General features: G+C 37.0%; 8 protein-coding genes across 8 annotated transcripts; 2 read left to right on the top strand and 6 right to left on the bottom strand.

The window, feature by feature from the left end:
- Positions 1–85: 85 nt before the first annotated feature.
- AIM10 (putative proline--tRNA ligase AIM10) lies at positions 86–1,807 on the bottom strand (the record flags this gene model as incomplete). The annotated part of the gene is made up of 1 exon (XM_003674314.1): positions 86–1,807. One exon carries the CDS (start codon positions 1,805–1,807, stop codon positions 86–88), a length of 1,722 nt encoding a protein of 573 aa, XP_003674362.1.
- A 308-nt stretch (positions 1,808–2,115) lies between these two features.
- On the bottom strand, positions 2,116–3,813 carry NCAS0A14240 (alpha-keto acid decarboxylase family protein; the record flags this gene model as incomplete). The annotated part of the gene is made up of 1 exon (XM_003674313.1): positions 2,116–3,813. One exon carries the CDS (start codon positions 3,811–3,813, stop codon positions 2,116–2,118), a length of 1,698 nt encoding a protein of 565 aa, XP_003674361.1.
- Positions 3,814–4,591: 778 nt separating this feature from the next.
- On the bottom strand, positions 4,592–6,301 carry ILV1 (threonine ammonia-lyase ILV1; the record flags this gene model as incomplete). The annotated part of the gene is made up of 1 exon (XM_003674312.1): positions 4,592–6,301. One exon carries the CDS (start codon positions 6,299–6,301, stop codon positions 4,592–4,594), a length of 1,710 nt encoding a protein of 569 aa, XP_003674360.1.
- Positions 6,302–6,836: 535 nt separating this feature from the next.
- Positions 6,837–8,318, top strand: NCAS0A14220 (uncharacterized protein; the record flags this gene model as incomplete). The annotated part of the gene is made up of 1 exon (XM_003674311.1): positions 6,837–8,318. The coding sequence occupies one exon, from the start codon at positions 6,837–6,839 to the stop codon at positions 8,316–8,318; it is 1,482 nt and encodes a 493-aa protein (XP_003674359.1).
- Positions 8,319–9,035: 717 nt separating this feature from the next.
- DLD1 (D-lactate dehydrogenase) lies at positions 9,036–10,838 on the bottom strand (the record flags this gene model as incomplete). Its single annotated transcript, XM_003674310.1, has 1 exon — positions 9,036–10,838. One exon carries the CDS (start codon positions 10,836–10,838, stop codon positions 9,036–9,038), a length of 1,803 nt encoding a protein of 600 aa, XP_003674358.1.
- Positions 10,839–11,593: 755 nt separating this feature from the next.
- Positions 11,594–12,337, top strand: PAR32 (Par32p; the record flags this gene model as incomplete). The annotated part of the gene is made up of 1 exon (XM_003674309.1): positions 11,594–12,337. One exon carries the CDS (start codon positions 11,594–11,596, stop codon positions 12,335–12,337), a length of 744 nt encoding a protein of 247 aa, XP_003674357.1.
- Positions 12,338–12,501: 164 nt separating this feature from the next.
- Positions 12,502–18,951, bottom strand: GLT1 (glutamate synthase (NADH); the record flags this gene model as incomplete). Its single annotated transcript, XM_003674308.1, has 1 exon — positions 12,502–18,951. One exon carries the CDS (start codon positions 18,949–18,951, stop codon positions 12,502–12,504), a length of 6,450 nt encoding a protein of 2,149 aa, XP_003674356.1.
- Positions 18,952–20,654: 1,703 nt separating this feature from the next.
- UGX2 (Ugx2p) lies at positions 20,655–21,146 on the bottom strand (the record flags this gene model as incomplete). The annotated part of the gene is made up of 1 exon (XM_003674307.1): positions 20,655–21,146. The coding sequence occupies one exon, from the start codon at positions 21,144–21,146 to the stop codon at positions 20,655–20,657; it is 492 nt and encodes a 163-aa protein (XP_003674355.1).
- Positions 21,147–21,494: the final 348 nt, after the last annotated feature.

Below are 21,494 nucleotides of genomic sequence, written 5' to 3'. Positions count from 1 at the left end.
AGAAGAATATAAAATTAATTCATTATTATATTTTAATTTTTTTTTGTAGAATATATTTAACAAGTCTATTTACCATTGACTACTTTTAAAGTCCTTTTAATAATATTGAAATAACATCAGAAAGATGAGCAGCTGAAACAATATGTTTTTCTGGATGCTTTTCGTTTTCTTCTATGACATTCCAGTTATATTGATCATGAAAAATTGCATATTCGCCCACCCAATTCGGTTCCTTGCGTTTTAGTAAAAGGGGAGATCTTATCTCAATTTCAACATTTGGCCAGCTTTTGGGTCCAACAATGACACATAGAGGAATACCAATACTATGGGATAATGTTATTCGACCACCAAGACCTGTATTACTGGGAAACTGAGTCATTATTTCATTCTTTAACTTTGAGATATTAGCCAAATCATTCATCAATTGAACGTAAGTTCCACTCTCTGCATCACCAGGAGGTACACAGAACGAGACTAGATATGGAGATATACTACTTGGTAAGTTCAACCCCAAATCGTCCTTGTAGATTTCTGCAATGGCACCTATTAATCTACTAACGCCAATTCCATAACAACCCATTTGTACTAAAGTATTATTCTTTATATTATCCTTATCAGTAAAGTTGAGGTTTAGAGGTCCCGAATATTTGGTTCCTAGATAAAAAGTATGCCCAACTTCGATACTTTTACTCCCATGTAAATGCCCCTCCCCACAAGATGCACATATTTCGTTGTCCTCTGCATTTACCAAAGGAACACCATCCAGTTGGCTGAAATTATTCTTTAAATATTTTGTAAGTGGGAAGTCGGGAAAGTCAGATCTAGAGCTTATTCTAGAATCCATGACCCTCATGATGCAAGCAAACATTTCATCATCCAGTTCACCTTTGTATATTTCTAATATCTTGTCATTGTGAACATCCTTCAAATGTATATCGATATCAGAATCCATCGATTTTAGCGCCAAGTTCCAATTCAATTCCCTGCCTTCTGGGAAATAAAAGCAAATCAACGTCGAATGGTCTGTTGTTAGGGCATACTTGACTGCAACTTTCCCCAAATGCTTTCCCTCCTGGACTGGAATGGCTTCACATTTTTCCATAGTGGAAACTTCGTCACAAGCATCACACTTAAACACAGTGTCTTCTCCAGAGTTATGTAGCAGGTGAAATTCTTGACTTAAATCTCCACCGATTTCTCCAGAATCAGCTAATGCTTTCACAACAGGTATTTGCAATTGCTGAAAAATTCTTTCATAAACGACATTAACGTCTCTAAATAGTTCTAGGGCATCTGATTTCGTTGCTGCAAATGAATACCCATCTTTCATAATAAACTCTCTTCCTCTCAACAGACCTCCACGAGGTCTTATTTCGTCTCTATATTTTCGACCTATTTGATATACCATCAATGGAAGATCCTTATAGCTATTAACATAGTTTTTCATCAAACTTGTTATATCCTCCTCACATGTTCCTGTTAGACAAAACTCAGCTCCCTTGGCATCCTTTAATTTAAACAGTTCATTATTATTCCATCTTTTCGTAGTCTCCCATATTTCCTTAGGCGATAGGACACTCAATGCTACTTCTTGGCCATTGACGCCCTCATTCATCCCCTGACGAATGATTTGATTGATCTTTCGAAGTGATCGAAGACCCAGAGGTAGCCATTGAAACACTCCGCTTTGAGATTTTTTGACAAATCCTAATTTCTGTAATAAATCTTGGGCTGAACTGGCCTTTAATACATTTTTTGTCAAACCTTTCGGTTGGAAAATTGGTATTGCTTTGGAGAGTCTTTGCATTTACCCTATATGTTCAATGGGTTTCGAGAGTGATTGTTGGAATGCAAACTACCCTAAATCTCAAGAATACTGATCTCAATTTTTTCGGAAGTTCAATAATGTTGATCCTGACAGCGGAAATGCCAGGAAATAAAAAAAAGAGGATTGAATAAATTTAATGTGTTTTTGACTGTATACTATTTAATATATATACTTATTTATTTATTTTATTCATTGAAAGGGTGCGAAACATAATTCATTACTAAAACAAAGTGTTTAATAGTAGATGGGCAATGTAAAGAAAGGAAGTTAAATTATTATCATACAGGTTAATTCTTAGCATTGATGGAAGCAGTCAACTTGGCCTGCTTAATTAAAGAGGTTGGGGCATCCATGACTGGTAACATAACTTCAATCATTCTAATCTTGGTGTTATCTTGGAATTGTTTGCTCTCAGTTAACTTATTCCATTCGCCAGTTGTGGAGACCCTATGGTTTTCAAAAGTACCTTCCTTAGCACCGAAAGCGTGGAATAGTTCTAAATGGTTCCATGGTTGAATTTCATTATAACCTGCATGTTCACCATGAATCAATTTTTCAATAGTGTAACCGTTATTGTTCAAGACAAACAAGTATGGCTTCAAGTTCCATCTGACCATGGTAGAAATTTCTTGGACAGTTAATTGCAAAGAACCGTCACCAGTAAATAATATAACTCTCTTCTTTGGATCAATTTCCTCAGCGGCCATAGTTGCACCTAAAGTACAACCAGTAGCAAAACCAATGGAGCCCCATAAGACTTGAGAAATACCTGTTGTGTTATTTGGGAATGAAGTTTGGTTAATACCAAATCCAGAAGTACCAGTTTCAGAGATGACAATATCACCTTCTTGTAAAAATTTAGCTAGTTGATTCCACATCCATTCTTGCTTCATTGGAGTTGAAGCAGCGACGTTCTTATTTGAAGCAGTCTTGGTTGGAACTGGAACTGGCTTGTAGTTCTTAGTGTATGGTGGCAATTGACGGTTCAATTTTTGTAAAACAAACTTCATTTGAACACCAGGGAAGGAGGCATTTCTAATTTTAACGTAATCTGAGTGGAACTCAACAACGTTCTTGGTCTTCAAGCCGTAAGAGAATGAACCAGTGTTGAAATCAGATAACAAGGCACCTACAGATAAAATCAAATCAGCCGATTCCACAGCTTCCTTAATGGCAGGATCAGTCAAATTACCGACGTAGACACCACCATATCTTGGATGTTGTTCATTAATAGCACCCTTACCCATTGGAGTGACGAAAGTTGGATATTGAGTTATATCAATCAATTTCTTGGTTTCCTCCTTGACGTCATGTCTGGAAGCACATGCGTCAACTAAAATAATTGGGTTAACTGCATCCTTAACCAGACCTAATACCAAGTCTATGGCTTCAGTTTCAGCTTCTTCATCATTTTCATGTAAGGATAAATCAATTGGAGTGTTTAATAGCTTGGCAGAAATTGGTAAATCAAAGAAATTGGCTGGGATACCCAAATAAACTGGTCTTTGCTTGATATAAGTTTCTCTAATACATCTATCGATTTCAGCTGGAGCTTGGGCAACATCAGTGACAATGGAAGTAGTTTCGGAGATGTTAGAGGACATTCTGTGGAAGACTGTGAAATCACCGTTACCTAAAGTATGATGTAATAACAAATTCTTAGCCTGGGAAGAAGTAGAAGGAACACCGACGACGTGTAGGACACCAACATGTTCAGCGTAGGAACCAGCAATACCGTTCAAGGCAGATAATTCACCAACACCGAAAGTGGTTAATAGACAGGCCATACCCTTAACACGAGCATAACCATCAGCAGCATAGGCGGCATTCAATTCATTGGCATTACCAGCCCATCTCATACCTGGGACTTCATAGATCTTGTCCAATAAGGTCAAGTTGAAATCACCTGGTAAACCGAAAATGGTATCGACACTGACCTGGTGTAATCTTTCGAATAAGTAACGTCCTAAAGAAATGGTAGACATTTGTCTTTTTAAAGCTTTTTTATTAATTTGTTTGAGTAATTAGAATCTTTGTTCTATGGGTCTTTATAATTGATAGACAAGAAATGGAATATGAGAGTCAATTGAACAAGCATGGATGAAGAGTCTATTTTTTACTTATATACTTTCAAATGGGTTCGATATTTTTGTTATGTGACGTTAGTTTGTAAACATTAAGGGAGTAGGTGGCACAACCTGTCCAGCAGTATTTGCAAAATGCATAATGGTTTACCAGCTAATAGAAGCGAATAATTCATAATGAATGAAATATTCACCCCCCCCTCCTTATGATTGCAATACAATGCATATGGACTATGCTAGACGAGTAATGTGTAATACGGAAGTAGTTGGGGGTGATAGCTTTGCCCAGGACCCAGTAATCTCGAAACGAATATTCCAATTGATAGTTAACTAAGGCGCTGTGACATTTATTTTCTTATGCGGATAGCGCTAAACGCATAAATTATTCATTATGCGTTTTGCTGGGTGTCGAGACTGAATATTTCCGCGGTGCTATTATGCGATGAAGATGTGTACGTAATTTGATAGTCAACGATGGGAACACATTTGCCACAGGAAAGTGGAATGCCGCATTCCAACTTACAAATAATTGAATGAAATGAATTGAGCTATAATGATATGGGTTCGTTTATTACGTAATTGTATATTTAGAAAAGAAAAGGAGTCCTCGTATTGGGTGTTCGGCCAATACGGGAAATGTGTCTGTCTATATGGGGATACATTTTTATTTCAATGGTAACTAGTACTTCAAGAATTTTTGGTATACCATATTATCAGTTTCGTCATAGTAGGAGTATCCTAGATCTTCCAAGAATTTTTGGAACGTCAAGTTTTCCCTTGGTGGGACAGAAATACCAGCTAACACTTTCCCAATGTCGGCACCATGGTTTCTGTAATGGAACAAGGTTAAATTCCAAGAATCACTTAAACCACCCAAGAATTTGGTTAGGGCCCCAGGTCTCTCTGGGAATTCAAATGAAATGACCCTCTCGTTTGGTACCTTGGAGGCACCACCAACTAAATATCTACCGTGGGACTTGGCCATTTCATTGTCTGAAATATCAACTGCTTCAAAACCTAAGGTATGTAATTGTTGGATAACTTGCTTAATTTCCTTCTCGCGATCAACAACACTGAATGAAGTGTAAACATATGCCTTTGGAACTTCACTAGTACTTTCATGACGATGTTCATTGTAACGGTAAGAAAATTCAGTGACAGCTCTTGGATGGATAACCTTCTGTAACTTCTTGAACGCACCTGGAATGTCTGGAAGCGTAACCAACAAGAAAACTTCTTTACCTTCACCAAGAACAGCACGTTCAGAGACGAATCTCAATCTATCAAAGTTCATATTGGCACCAGATAGAATTGGTACATATGTATGCTTTGAATGATCAATTTCCGGATGTAAATTTGTAATATACTTCTTCATACCTGCTACTGCTAATGCACCAGATGGTTCTACAATACTTCTGGTATCTTCAAAAATATCCTTCACGGCAGCACAAATTTCATCAGTATTCACAAGAACCACTTCATCAACCACTTGTTGGGCCACTCTGAAGGTTTCTTCACCAATAACACGGACAGAAGTCCCATCAGCAAATGTACCCACAGTAGGTAGAGGAGTTCTCTTGTTATGCTTCAAAGAGGTATGTAATGTAGCAGCATCAAATGTTTCCACACCAATGACTTTAATATGAGGAGCAATTCTTTTCAAATAAGCACCTACACCAGCAATAAAACCGCCACCACCAACAGGGACAAAAACAGCACCAATCTTATTAGCATTATGTACTTGTCTTAAGATTTCCATAGCAACAGTACCCTGTCCAGCAATAACGTAAGGATGATCAAACGGAGGAATATTGGTTAAGCCACGTTCTTCGGCTAATTTGGTACATTCTGCCTTAGCTTCGTCAAAATCGTTACCGTAAAGAACCACTTGGGATCCTAATCTGGATACATTTTGATATTTAATAGATGGGGTAGATACTGGCATAACAATAGTGGCTGGAATTCCTAGATGCTTGGCGGCATATGCGACACCTTGAGCATGATTACCAGCGGAACAAGCAATGACACCTTGGTTTCTTTGTGAATCATCCAATTTAGCAATCATATTATAAGCACCACGTAGTTTAAATGAGAATACTGGTAAGAGATCCTCTCTTTTCAATTGAACATTTGTATTCAAACGAGAGGAAAGACCAACCCCTGCAGTTACTGGTGATTCATCGATGACGTCGTATACTGATGAACGCAGGACCAAACGAACATAATCTGGGGTATTATCTGTTTGCAATTCATCAATCTTTAATTCAGAATGCATCTTTACCAAGGATGGTGACAGTGTTGATCTTTGGCGCAATGGCGCATAAAGTTTCAGTAGTAGTCTCGATTGAGCACCAGTGGTGACTGGTCTCAACAATAAAGAACTAGACATTTCCCGAATAAAAGTGTACTGTTTATCTATCGAAATCCAAAGATACTTGGCAATCAGAGGCGATGCTTTTATTGTTTGCTTCTGTTATAAACAAGTTTGCAATCGTGATTCATATCTTTGAGCTTTTCAATATGACTCTTCGCAAATTTTTCAGAATCTTGCCCTAACAAATAAAGCCCTAAGGGCTGAAGAGGTCATCGGTAAGAATGTAAACAATAGCGCCGAGAAATCACAAAGAAATACAATATACCGCTAACAAGAGAGTAGTTTTCCAAACAAGAGTTTCTTAATCAATAGAGGACATCACCTCACCTATCATCCATCAGCACATTATTCTGTTAGAGGGGAGATTTACTATTTTTTATCTCTATCCAATTAGCTATCAAGATTACCAATAATTTATTGGTATAAATTATCCCTAGCTAAGAATCACCACACTCGCCTACATAGCATCTCTCCATTGAAAGCCAAGCAAGAGTGTCTTAATCAGCTATAGGAGGAAGGTAAAAGAGGCTTCTTTTTTACGGTAGAAAACATGACCCTTTCTCCAGCTCAATTAGAATGTATCCTCAATAAACAATTCCCTATCGGATTAGATTCGGCTGACTCACATAACATGTTACAGTTCTCTCAAATAAAGAAATGTGCCAGTACAAGTCTCCAAAAGGTAAATGATGTAGATCAGAATAGTACACAAAGACCACAGGCGACCTTGACAGACTCGAAACTGACAGAATTTACGAAGATGGGTCGTGAAGACAAATTTCCTGATAAGAATCCATATCCCTTAACATCCTTCATTCTAAATGAACTCTATGTAAGAAATTTAGTTGAGAGAGAAACACAAAAGAAATCAAAAGTTGTAGCGGTTCCAACTACTCAAACAATTACGGAAAAAATTGATACTCACAAAGTGAAAAATGAACCATCTAGCCCACAGGTTATAGCTAAGAAGGAAGCAAATCAGCTGGAAAGAGAATCTTGTAAGAGTCATGACAAAACAAGTGGTCGAGAAAAAGATAACGACAATATCGCAGCGCTTATTGTTAAGAACACAAGGAATAAGAAAAAACAATTCTTGAGTAAAAGAAAGCAATCAGAGCGTAAAAGAGAGAAGTTGAAAGAGAAATCTAGCTTTTTTACGTCATTAGCTTCCTTGTTCAATTGGGTGTTCGATGATACTGATCTAGATATTGATGAGCCAACTAAACTTCCAGTTGAAGAAACACCATTTAAGGATGAAAAGAAAATTTCTAAGCATCGTGATGAAGAGGTTAAGAGTGAAAAGAAAAATAAGAGAGATAGTTTCATTTCTACAAGTTCAACCAAAGTTGCTGGTATTGATATCGATCCACGAGATGTCTTAGAAGACACACGCTCACCTTTGGAGAGGGTACAACAGTTAGAAGAAGAATTAAAGAAAATTAAGTTACAAAATGTTGAACTAATAAAACTTCTTGAATTTAATTCAAATTTGAACATTAATGAAATAATATTTGAAAAAATAGAAGAACTTGAAATATCAAAAAGAGAGGAAAAAGAGCGTACAGAAAAAAGGCTAGAATCCATTCAAGCTGTTCTAAGAAATATGGAAATGTTTTTGTCTAACCTAAACCTTCCAAATTTCAATCATTATCCCACTGAATATAAGAATAAGAATAAACATAGCAATAAAAATGGTAAACGTATCCATCGTATTTCTGACGCAGATTTACAACTCTTAGCAGAATTAGATCCAACTTGGGAAGGGCAACACCATTTGTCACCATGTAAAAACCCCAATGAGGAAAAATTACCAAAGAAGGAGAAAGAAAAAGAAAATCAAGCTTTAGAGTTAATACAACATCAAAATGGCAATATCAATGGATTAGAAAACAAAATAAGATTGATGCAATATGATGATGGAAATAATAATATACTAGTCAATATCCATCCAGACTTCAATGAAAACCAACCCCGTAAAGATAGAACAGTTTCTAAAACTGGGTTAAACTTAAATGTTCAAGTTGTAATATAAAAGAGGAAAAATAATGGGGCCACCATTATATTTTCCCTATGTAGCATTGCATGTATTAATAATAATAATAATAATATTCATCTAAAAAAGTATTACATTGTATATAGAGAAAGGAAGGAAGGAACTAAAGAATAAGTAATTTATTAAGTATTATTTTATGTTTGACAATTATTCAGAGGTTGGGAATACAAGTTGAAGACTGTTTCCCCTTCTTATTCGATTCCAACTTAAGTATGGGTAATGGGCTCTTTTCACCACTTATTTTTTCATTTATTTTATTTTCTTTGTCGCTGTTTCCTAAATTATAAGCTGATGTGACGACTACCTGTGGGGCAAAAGTTCTTGTGGGCATGTACCGTATTTGGCTCATTTCTTCGTTATGTTTAAACATTTTTAAAGTAACCATTTGTGTTCTGGCTGTCTTTTAGTTAAGAGGTGTAGATGAAAAGGATGAAATTTTCATCTTCATTTCATTTAAACTATTTGTTTCCGTTACCCTTTTTTTAAGGTTATCCAATAATATTCGGACTTTTTCGCATGATCCGGTTTTTCAAACAATAATGAACTCCCCCTCTTTAATAGAAGGAAAGAATGATGACTATTTTTATAATTATAATTAATCATTTCTTCATTTACTATTTACTGATTGGTTTGTTGACCATTTATTTATTACTTACATATGTATTATTATTGGCATTAACGTTTGCATTCAGAAATTTACACGTAATCATCAGATGGTTCCTTAGGATCAATCTTGAAGATTTTATCGGGGTTCATGATTCTCTTTGGATCGATGGCCAATTTAACCTTTCTCATCAAATCAACTGGAGTTTGACCTAATTCACTCAACATGAATTCTCTCTTCCCAATACCGACACCATGTTCACCAGTACAAGTCCCTTCGACTTCTAAGGCTCTATGAACCATATTTTCGACTAGTTTTTCACATTTCTTTCTTTCGTCTGCGTTACGGTAGATGATGAAACTATGGAAGTTACCATCACCAACGTGACCCACGATAGCATTAATCAACTTGGATTTATCCATTTCTTGCTTGGTCTTTTCAATAGTTTGTGGTAATTGAGATAAAGGTACAGCCACATCGGTAGTCCAAACTCTTGCCTTTGGATCAGTGTTTCTACCAGCATCCAAGACTGACCATAAGGCGACTTTTCTAGCTTCCCATAATTCCACTTTTTCATCTTCATCCTTTGCGAATTCGAAATTTTGACATTTATTACTCTTAGCTAATTTTTCCACTTCTGAGACTAAATCATCAATGGTCTTTTGAGTATGACCCCCGATTCTGAAGAAAACAGTTGGTTTTTCAATCCAGTCAGTTCTTGAAGTAGCTCCACCTTTGTTAATCAAATGCATCATATTATTATCTAACAGTTCCATAGCGGTCAATTGAATTCCACTTTGGATGACATTGGAGACACATTCAGCGGCATCCCCCACGGTGGGGAATGCAACGACGGCGACAGTTTCAAATTTAGGAATGACATGACACTTCACAGTGACTTCAGTCATGATCCCTAAAGTACCTTCACTACCAGTAAATAACCCGTTCAAATTATAACCAGCGCTTGATTTTCTTGGTCTACCCTTTGTCTTAACAATTGTTCCGTCAGGTAATACAACGGTCAAATTAACAACTTGTTCCTTCATGGTCCCGTATCTGTATGCGTTTGTCCCTGAACATGAATCAGCGACACACCCAGCAATTTGAGCACCTGGACCAGGATCACAACCAAACATGAGACCTTCATCCTTCAAGAACTCGTTCAATTCTTCCCATTCAACCCCACCTTGCACGACGACGTCCAAATCTTTCTTATTCAATTTAATAATTTGGTTCATATATTTGGAGATATCAATGGTTACAGTACAATTTCTTCTAGTTGGAATAAAATGACCTTCCAAAGAGGTCCCCCCTGAGAAGGGCACCACTGGAACGTCATTTTCGTTACATATTTTCAATAATTGGGAGATTTCCTCAGTGTTGTGAGGGAATAGGATAATACGTGGTCTTTGATCGTCGTTAGGATGATGTGTATTGAACTCTGTGTCTGAATGGGAGTTTAATTCACCTTCATGCATGGAGTAATTTTCTGGATTGTTACCCAATACACTTTGTAATTGTTTCAGTACTGCTTGAATCTTTTCCTCGTCTTGAATATAGTTTGGTGGTTGTAAGGAGTCCAATGGAGCCGTGGAACGAGCTTCATTTTCAATGGCGTTTGCCAGGGATGGATTGGGGATAAGAGATGAGATTGTCTTATCTTTTTCAAAAGTTAAAGTGGTTGCCATGATGTAACCTAGGGAGGCGGCGATGGTAGTTGTGAAGAAGTAACCCAACCATGGAGTCCCATTTTCATCCTTTGGAGGAGGAGGAGAGGTTGGTGTAGGTTTTGCGTAAAGACGTCTTGCGGTAATGGAAGAGCCTGCTAATCTTTTCAACGACGGTTTCGTGACTAAATTTGTCAGTTGACGTCTCATCGGGGTAGTTAGCAACATTGTTGTTGTGTTTGGTATTGAGTAAGATGATTATTGATGCTACGGTTGAGATTGAGTTTGATCATTCTTATATGTGATAAGCAGACAGATATTTACATTTGTGATAGGATGAGACGTGGGATGAGATTGACCTATTAATGTATTGATATTCAAGGGGGTGGGGGGAGTTTATTATCTCGGCTTGAAATATGTTCGGAGTTTACGGGTGGGGTTAACCGGCCGGGATTCGAAAAATGAAAAAAATAATTTTGGGTGGGATGAGCGATCCCTAGGGTTCAACATAGGGTTGTGGTGTTCAGCCCTCTTTTGGCGGGTAACGTAAATTGAAAAAGGCGGCCATTCGAAACCAGTGAACGTCGTTTTTTTGTTTTTCGTTTTTTCATTTTTCATTTTCGGAGAGGAAAATAAAAATCGCCGTTCTTTGAAGAAACAAGTCACTCAGTCATTCACCCTCTTCACAGTTCCTTGACACCAATGACTGACTGACAAATTCACCGTGACTGAAGCACACTACACTACACTACAATTAGCATTCAATTAGCACACTGCACCCCGTGTTCACAACTGTTAAGCACGCCATTCGTATACACATATATCTGTTTGCCTTGTATATATATACTTACATATACTCTCACTCTTCCTCGAGACACTGATTTTCCTGCCGCCAAGAAAAAAAGAAAAGCCCCAACACATAACTTGCAAACTCTCAAATTTTTCAACACATCTCTCTTAACCAACAAGAACAGCACAACCACATGTCCGCAACCACAATCATACGGCCACCAATAATGAATAACACTACCTCACATTCACATGCCCATCAGCACCAACATGACACCAATAACCATTACAAAGTCACTTTCGGAAGAGGAGGTGCAGGAAACATAATAACTTCACATTCTAAACCAAAACCAAAATTGATCAAGCAGGGTTCACAGACACCAAGCATCATTCAACCCGTGTATAGTACCGGGCGTGGTGGTGCAGGGAATTTGAAGAGGAATATAGACCCGAAATTGACTAGAAGAGCACAGGATGTGGATGATACGGATGCGGAGTCAGATATCATTATTATCAAGTCGAATGACTCGAGAGCGGTCTCTGAGGCAACCTTTAAAGAGGGAGACGACGAGGAGGATTTTATCGATAATGAACATATCTTGGATGAATTGCATCAGGAAAATGAAATTCAAGCTGTCTTGTCTAATATGAAATCTCGTTTGAGTGCATTGAGTGGCAACGCTAATGATCATGACGTGACTATAATCCCCAAATTAATTCCCAAGGCAACGGTGAATAAGGCAGATAGTAATAAATTGAAGAGAGTTAAGACTTTAGAAAAAGTTTCTCCACCCATTGTCATTGGAAGAGGTGGAGCTGGTAATATTATATCTCCTAAATCAAGTGGTAATAAACAGGACAAGAAATCAAAATCAAAGACTAAATCTGGGAAAAAGGAAAAGGGACCTTGGTCATCCTTCTTGAATATATTCTCATAATACTTCTCCTTTCATGGTTTTAACTACATTCACTCAAACTAATATCATTCTTACGCGCTAATATAAATTTTATTTATCCTTCATATAATACAATAATCATAATCACATTAATAATAATAATAATATTTTTCTTTCGTTAAATTATATACTTTACATTAATTGAGTTAAGCATAAGCTTCAGCAGCTAGTTCTTCCAATAAATTGAAATCACGCTTAACAATACCACCATTACTTGGTAATTTAGTAGTACCCATTAAATGAACATCAATGGAATGAGCACATTTTCTACCTTCTTGAATAGCCCAAACAATTAAGGATTGACCTCTTCTACAATCACCAGCGGTGAAAATATTATCACCCACATGATAGGATGAATCATCATCAGTTTGAATAGTACCTTTACTGGTCTTGATAATCTTTTCATGTTTAATCAATTCAGGTCCAATGAACCCCATAGACAACAATACAAGATCACATTCAAAAGTTTCTTCACTATTTGGTAATTCAACCATTTGCCAAACACCACTACCAGATTTCTTCCATTCTACACGAACTGTCTTAATGGCACAAACTTCACCTGCTTCATTACCAATAAATTCCTTGGCATAGATACAGAATTCACGTGGATCATTACCATAATGTTCTTTGACTTCAGAATGACCATAATCAACCCTCATTACACGAGGCCATTGTGGCCATGGATTATCCCTAGCACGTTCATTAGGTGGTTGAGGCAATAATTCAAAATTAATGACAGATTTAGCACCATGTCTCACTGAAGTACCAAGACAATCATTACCAGTGTCACCACCACCAATGACAATAACATTCTTACCTTCAATTTCCTTACGTACAGTCTCCAAGTCAGAATTCAATAAAGCCTTAGTGTTACTTTCTAACAATTCCATGGCAAAATCAATATTCTTCAATTCACGGCCCTTAATGTTAATATCTCTTGGAATGGTAGAACCAATGGCAAATACAACAGCATCGAATTGTTCTTGTAATTGTTCTACAGTAATATCTTTACCAATTTCTATGTTACAAACAAATTTAATACCTTCAGCTTCCAAGATATCGAAACGACGTTGAACAATACTCTTCTCCAATTTCATATTTGGAATACCATACATTAATAACCCACCACAACGATCAGCTCTTTCAAAAACGGTAACGTTATGACCAGCCTTATTCAATTGATCAGCGCATGCCATACCTGCAGGGCCAGAACCAATGATAGCAATAGTTTTATCGGTACGTGTTTTGGGTGGACATGGGACAATCCATCCTTCTTTGAATGCATTGTCAATAATGATCCTTTCAATGGATTTAATACCAACTGGGTTTTCACTAATACCTAGAGTACAAGCACCTTCACATGGTGCAGGACAAACTCTACCGGTAAATTCAGGATAATTGTTGGTTTCCAATAATTTATCGAGAGCCAACTTCCATTGATTCTTGAACACCAATTCGTTAAACTTGGGGATAACGTTAGATAATGGACAACCTGTGTCAGAGGAACAGAATGGAGTACCACAATCCATACATCTGGCAGTCTGGTATTTAGCATCTCTCTTGGATAATGGTTTCACAAATTCCTTCCAATCTTGTACTCTAGTAGAGGCTGGTCTATATGGTTGGTTACGACGTTGGTATTTCATGAACCCACGTAATTTCTCAATCTTTTCAGTAGCCTTCTCTAATTGTTTTGGATCAGGCACAGCATCTTCTAAATCAACTAAGGCTGGTTCAGCAAGTGTAGATTTATGAGAAGTAATAGTCTTATTCTTATTGTTCAACTTCATTAAATCATTAATTTCACCGTTGGTAGCATCAATGGAAGCGTCTGGACCAGTGGTTAGGGCTTTAAATTTCTTCAAATAATCTTCAGCTGCTTGCTTCTTAGCATGGCTCTTCTCAGTAGCTTCCTTTTCAAGAACCTTTTTATAATCATTTGGAATAACCTTAACAAATTTCTTCAAATAATGGTTGAAATTGTTCAAGATCTTTTCAGCAAGAACAGATTTAGTGTAATTGTAATGATCTTGAATTAAACTCTTAACGAAGGCAATTTCCACAGCATCTTGTAAAGTTTCCAAACTGACAGTTTCACTATTAATCTTACCAACAAAATCTTCATAGTCGGAGGTCAAACAGTAAGCAATACCACCAGTAGCACCAGAAAAGGCGTTCAAGGATTCTAATTGAGATAAAACAATAGCACGACCACCAGTCATATATTCAAAGGCATTGTTACCCTTAACTCTTTCAACGACAACGGTAGCACCTGAGTTACGAACACCAAATCTTTCACCAACACCACCAGCAACAAACATAGTACCTGATGTAGCACCATATAAACAAGTGTTACCAACAATAACATTTTCATCACTCTTAAACTTAGCATGCTTTGGAGGCTTAACAACAATGATACCACCGGATAAACCCTTACCAACATAATCGTTAGCATCACCATCAAGGATGAATGTAATACCAGGAGCCAAGAACGCACCGAAGGATTGACCAGCAGAACCAGTAATGTTAACCACGATGGTATCCTTTGGTAAACCTTCTTCACCAAACTTCTTAGAAACTCTGTAAGATAAGGTGGCACCTAGGGCACGATCTGTGTTAATAATTTGAGCATCAATCTTTACAGGTAAACCATGATCTAAAGTAACTTCAGCTTCATCAATTAATTTATTATCTAGACGAGAATGTAATTTCATATCTTGTTTCTTAGAAAAGATAGTTGGAACACCTGGACGAATTTCATGAGCTGGTGTTAAAATTGGTGATAGATCAATGTTGAAGGCCTTAGCGTTAGCATCAGCTCTCTTTCTCAATTTTTCAGAATGACCAACCATTTCATCCACAGTACGGAAACCTAACTTGGCCATAATCATTCTTAAGTCATTAATTAAATAGTAGAAGAAATTAATAACATGTTCTGGTTGACCTTGGAACTTCTTTCTCAAATATGGATCTTGAGTAGCAATACCAGTAGCACAAACATTCAAGTGACATCTTCTTAACATAACACAACCCATAACAATCAATGGGATGGTAGCTAAAGTGAAAGATTCAGCACCTAATAAAATGGCGACAGCAAGATCGAAACCGGTTCTTAATTGACCATCAGTTTGAACAACAACATTACGTCTTAAATCATTTAGAACCAAAGTTTGATGAGTTTCAGCTAAACCTAACTCCCATGGTAAACCAGCATATCTAACAGAAGTCCAACGAGCAGCACCAGTACCACCATCGTGACCTGACACTAAGATAAGATCAGCCTTGGCCTTGGCGACACCAGAAGCGACAATACCAACACCAACTTCAGACACTAATTTAACTGAGATACCGGCTCTTGGGTTAGCACATTTCAAATCGTAAATCAATTGCTTCAAATCTTCAATAGAATAAATATCATGATGAGGCGGAGGAGAAATCAAACCAACATTTGGAGTGGAGTGTCTAGTCTTAGCAATATCCTTGGAAACCTTGTGTGCTGGTAATTCACCACCTTCACCAGGTTTAGCACCTTGGGCAACCTTAATTTGAATTTCATCTGCATCAGATAAATAATGAGATGTAACACCGAATCTAGCAGAAGCAACTTGCTTAATGGCAGATCTCATGGTGTCTCCGTTAGAGGAAACAAGAGAACGTTCAGCATCTTCACCACCTTCACCACAGTTAGATTTAGCACCAAGTCTATTCATAGCGATAGCTAAAGTAGAATGAGCTTCCATAGAAATGGAACCGTATGACATAGCACCAGAGGCAAATCTTCTAGCAATTTCTGTCCATGGTTCAACTTGTTCAATTGGAATAGCAGTAGAATTATCATAATCTAATTCTAATAAACCTCTTAGAGTACAATCTTTAATGGCTTCCATTTCAGTCTTAACGTATAATTCCCAGGATGCATCATTTTTATTTCTAACAGAGTCTTGTAAGGATGCAATAGCTGTTGGATCATTAACATGCTTGTAACCACCATCTCTCCAGTGATATTCACCAGCTTCTGGAAGAGCGGCTGATCTAGTTGTGGACATTCTGGATGGGTATCCACGTTCATGGAAGGAAAAGGCGTCTTGAGCTATGTATTCAAAAGTGACACCTTTAATTCTAGAAGCAGTACCAGTGAAACATAGATCAATAACAGAGTTGTCTAGACCTAATGCTTCAAAAATTTGAGCACCTTTATAGGAGGCCAATGTGGAGATACCCATCTTAGACATAACCTTAAGAATACCGGCATCGACAGCATGTTTATAATTCTCTAATAAAGTTTCATCGCTAGTTTCATGATCATCGTCATCAACGTTACGGATCAAACCTTCTCTATTCATTCTAACTAAAGTTTCCATGACCAAGTATGGGAATATACCATCACAACCATAACCAAGTAAAGTACAGAAATGGTGAATTTCTTTAGCTTCAGCAGTTTCTAAGATCAATGCAACTTGAGAACGAGATCTGTTTCTAATCAAATGATGGTGGATAGTACTCACGGCAATCAAAGAAGAAATAGAGACACGATCTTCGCCCAATCTTCTATCAGAGATAAACAATATTTTGTTACCAGATTCGACGGCAGCGGTTGCTTCCTTGGTAATACGGTCGATAGTTGCAGTGTAACCTAATAAACCGTCTGACTTAGGGAATGTAATATCGATTTCAGCAGTGGACCATGATGGGTAAGCCTTATCGATATTCTTCAAAGCTTGGAATTCATTCCAAAATAGGATTGGAGATTTCAATAATAAACGTTCACATTGAGATGCATGTGTTTCTAATAAGTTACCTTGTGGACCGACGAAACATTCTAAGGACATGACGTTAGCTTCACGAATTGGATCAATTGGTGGATTAGTAACTTGAGCAAATAATTGTCTGAAGTAATCGTACAATAAGACAGGGTCTCTATTCAAACAAGCCAATGCAGTGTCATTACCCATGGAACCTAATGCCTCCTTACCAGTCAACGCCATTGGGGTTAATAATAGTGTGACTTGTTCAAGTGTATAACCATTAGCCAAGATACGTGGATCTTGTTGAACCTTAAGAGATGGGACGCTATCCTTTGGAACGAATTCAGTATCAACATATGGTTTTGTCTTTTCCAATAGGTCCTCTAATTTAACAACTTTAGATAACCAAGATTTGAAGTCTCTCTTCTTGGAAATTTCTAATTTCAGCTTCTTGGTGTCAACTAATTCACCAGTTTCAGTATCAGCTAAGAATAAATCACCTGGTTTCAATTTACCCTTTTCAATTACCAAAGTATCATCAATTGGAATAACACCAACTTCAGAAGCACAAATGACTCTATCATCAGAAGTGATGTAGTAACGACAAGGTCTTAACCCATTTCTATCCAATACAGCACCACAGTATCTACCATCAGTGAAAGTTAATAAAGCTGGACCATCCCATGGTTCCATTAAACAAGCTGCCCAATCGTACCAAGCTTTCAAATCGGAATCCATATCTTTGTGGTAAGCTTCAGGAACCATCATCATAACGGCTTCTGGTAAACTCATATTACCATTTAAGGTTAATAATTCTAAGACATTATCTAAAGCAGCAGAATCTGAACCACCTTCTTCAATGATTGGGTATAATTTTTCTAATTTATCTTTGAAAGTGTCAGAAGTCATAGAACCTTCTCTTGCGTGCATCCAGTTCTTGTTACCTCTTAAGGTATTAATTTCACCATTATGTGCTAACCAACGTAAAGGTTGAGCTCTATCCCAGGATGGGAAAGTATTTGTGGAAAATCTAGAATGAACTAAGGCCAAATGAGATTTGAAATAAGCATTTGTTAAATCTGGATAATAGTTGTAAACTTGGGATGGGGTTAATTGACCCTTGTAAACCATAGTTCTGTTGTTCAAAGAACAAGCATAGAACCAATTTTCAATACCAATAGTATTTGACACTTCTTTTCTTAAGATGTATAAATTCGTCTTAAATTCTATTTCATTAAATTCGTTATCATTATTACTATTACATGGGACAATCATTGGTTGTAAGATTGTTGGTTCACGAGATAACGCAACAGAACCCAAGATTGTGGAATCTACAGGAACTTTTCTCCAACCTAAAACTTTCATATTTAGACTTTCAGTCAAATCTTCAAAGATTTTCTTGTTCTTGACTAAATTTTCTTTTGCTTCTTCATAATTCTCACTGTTTGGATCAACTTTTTGGAAAAAAACGTTACCAACAGCATAATGACCTCTTTCAGGGACGTCAATATTCAAATCCAATTTGAATTCTCTTTGCATGAATTCGTGAGGAATACCTGTCAATATACCAGCACCATCCCCATTCCCATCGGTGGAAACAGCACCTCTATGGGTCATATTTACTAAAAGGTATTTAGCATCTGAGATGATCTTGTGGGATTGTTCACCTTTGATGTTTGAAACAAAACCAACACCACAGGCATCCTTTTCATAATCTGGGTCATATAACCCGCATTTGTCAGGGATAACGTTTGCCCAGGATTTGGTGGTATGGTTATTCGTGTATGTTTGCAAAGAACCACCTTCGTAGGAATCTTCTAATAGATCAAAAGGATCGGACTTCAATTGCATTGTTTTTTGTTGTTTTTCAATTCGAGTACAATTTTGGACAAATAAAGAGATAATAAATAATAGATGACAATTCAATGACTGTTCAAGCTGGAAATAAATAAATAATAAATAATGTAGCAGTGAGAGCACAGGGTACTACTTGTCCTTTTTCTTTAAAGTACGATCTGAATTGATGGCTTGTAAGTAACTGTTTCCTCAGTTACGAGATTGAAGATATACGGTTTCCTAAAGTTTAGGGAAGGCAAGAATGGAGTATGATTACGGAAAGATGAGGACAAGATGTCATTTATTTTTATATTCGGTTTATTGTCCATCGGAAAGCATCGCTTGATATCAACGAAGAATGCAGATTTTCCGTAGGTTTTCCAACCTGAAGCGGACAGGGGCTCTACAGAGAAACTGTGTAAGCACTCTCCAAGTGAAAGGAAGTAGTCATCGCGAGCCGGAAGATGGTACACAGCATAGTCATTGTTTCTTAGATTCCATTCCACAAAGAAAATTAGGTGTACGGTAAGCTTCTCGAGCTGCCAAATGGCGCTTCGAGGTGGAATTCGCCTGCACTTTTTCACGCAGCTTACGTTATCTTCTGCTGTCAAAAAGTTAGTAACCTTCCTTGATTTGATTGGTCAGTTGCCGTTTTCAGATTTTGCTCCGGATAATTGTTATCGTGTGGGGTGTGGGTGTCGAATCCACCAATCAGAGACGAGATCCTAACACCACACTGTGGAGGAAAGAGAAGAAGCATTGGCGGCTAATTCAGAAATAAATTCGAGATGATGAGTAATGAGCTTCACTATGGGTTATTACTCAAAGGTAAGATGTATCCTTTTCTGGTTCACTGTTTACATTTGCCTGCCTATTTGTAGTCTACTCTGGGCAAAAGTTTTAAAAATCTAATTCCCATATTGTGACAGATTTCTAATTATTATGTTTCATTGATTATTGTTGCGTTTCATCGTGGTGTCTCTTTAGTAATTCTTTAAAATACAGGTGTTTGGAAATGGTCGGGGAAAAAGGCAAGTACTTCGTGCTTTTATCCCAAATATCCCTCTCTTATATATGCATTTTAGAAAATATTTTCGCACCTTTAAATGATTAGTAATTGCTATTGGATCATTTTTTTATAGGTGCGCTTTTTCGATTTCGTGCGAATGCCGCACGACGCGATCTCTGCCAGTAACTAAGCTCAAGTTTATAAGCGTATGCAAACCTTCTGGTTGACAGTTGTAGTCAATTTTAAAGCAAAAGGTGAAAAATGTACAACACGTTGAAGGGGTATACCGATTATACTCCTTGATATATACATATCTTTTGGGGGGAAGTATCACCTAGTTTTGAGAGAGATAGTTAGTAGTTTTTGAAAACTGCATTTTTGCTTTTGTAGATTAAAAATGGGCAACTTTTTTAGTTTGGAAACCTTAACTAGTGTTTAACCAACAGTAACTAGGTTTATTGTATTAAAATGACAATCTTCATATTTGTTTATTTAGAATTTTGATTTTATTTTTCCTTTCTCTTTCTGATATGAAGTTTAAATAATTAATATGTAATTTAAAATAAAAATCCCAAGTTAGTAGAATTAATTTCAATATATATTGACAATATATATATATATATTTATAGACCTATGTGTATAAATGATGCAAAACTATTTGTAGGGATGACTTTCATAAAACTTTACTCATGTGCATGCAATGAACGGTTCAAGATAACAACCACCTCAAATGTTCATTTTCGGGGGTATTCGATTCAACTTCCACATACGTTGTCTCATTCTTCTGGTATTTACCAGTTTTGGAATCTGATTTGAAGCTAATGGAATGTTCAGATTTTCTTCTTGATCTGTTCATAAGGTAATAATAGTAATCTGATTCCTCCTCCTCGTCTTCGCTTTCATCTTCGTCATACAAGGTGTCTCTGTACCTGTTCGGTTTCCTTTTATTTGGGATATAGTCCCTAATAGTTGCAATTAAGTTTGTCATATTATCCACATGTCCGTCGTAGATCACTTTACAAAGTTGTTGGTGTTGTGACGCAAATAAATCTTGATTCCAGGCAAACCCCTGTGAATGGGATGATGACACACAGAAGACACTAGGTGACTTATAACTGTGATTGAAATATCCTTCATTGAGGGAATATGCTAATGAAGTTTCACTTTCTCTCATGGAAGCTGATAAATATGCTCTACTCATTTCTTCTCTATTGTGGTACTATAAAGATATCGTCAGAACTATTCTTTTTATCTTTTTCCAGGAAATCAAAGGTTGTTCTATATATTGGAGATGCTCTTTTGCTGATTTCCAATATTATTTGGCTTGTTGAGTTTTCGGAGTTCAGGAATGTCAAATCGAATGAAGTTTATTGAATTTGATCGGGAAGAATTAGGGGCGAGCGGACTGTGAAGTTAATTTTCAGACAAGATAGATAGATATATCCAACAAGATAACTGACTGTCAGCTGCTCAGCTTCTTTCGTCCAATGAAACCCTACTCTATGTTATGACACCTCGAGTGTTGATAATCAACACCTACTCTTTTAGT

Source organism: Naumovozyma castellii, chromosome 1 (assembly GCF_000237345.1).
Source record: "Naumovozyma castellii chromosome 1, complete genome".
Classification (NCBI taxonomy): Eukaryota; Fungi; Ascomycota; class Saccharomycetes; order Saccharomycetales; family Saccharomycetaceae; genus Naumovozyma; species Naumovozyma castellii.
This window is presented reverse-complemented; position numbering and strand designations above follow the sequence as displayed.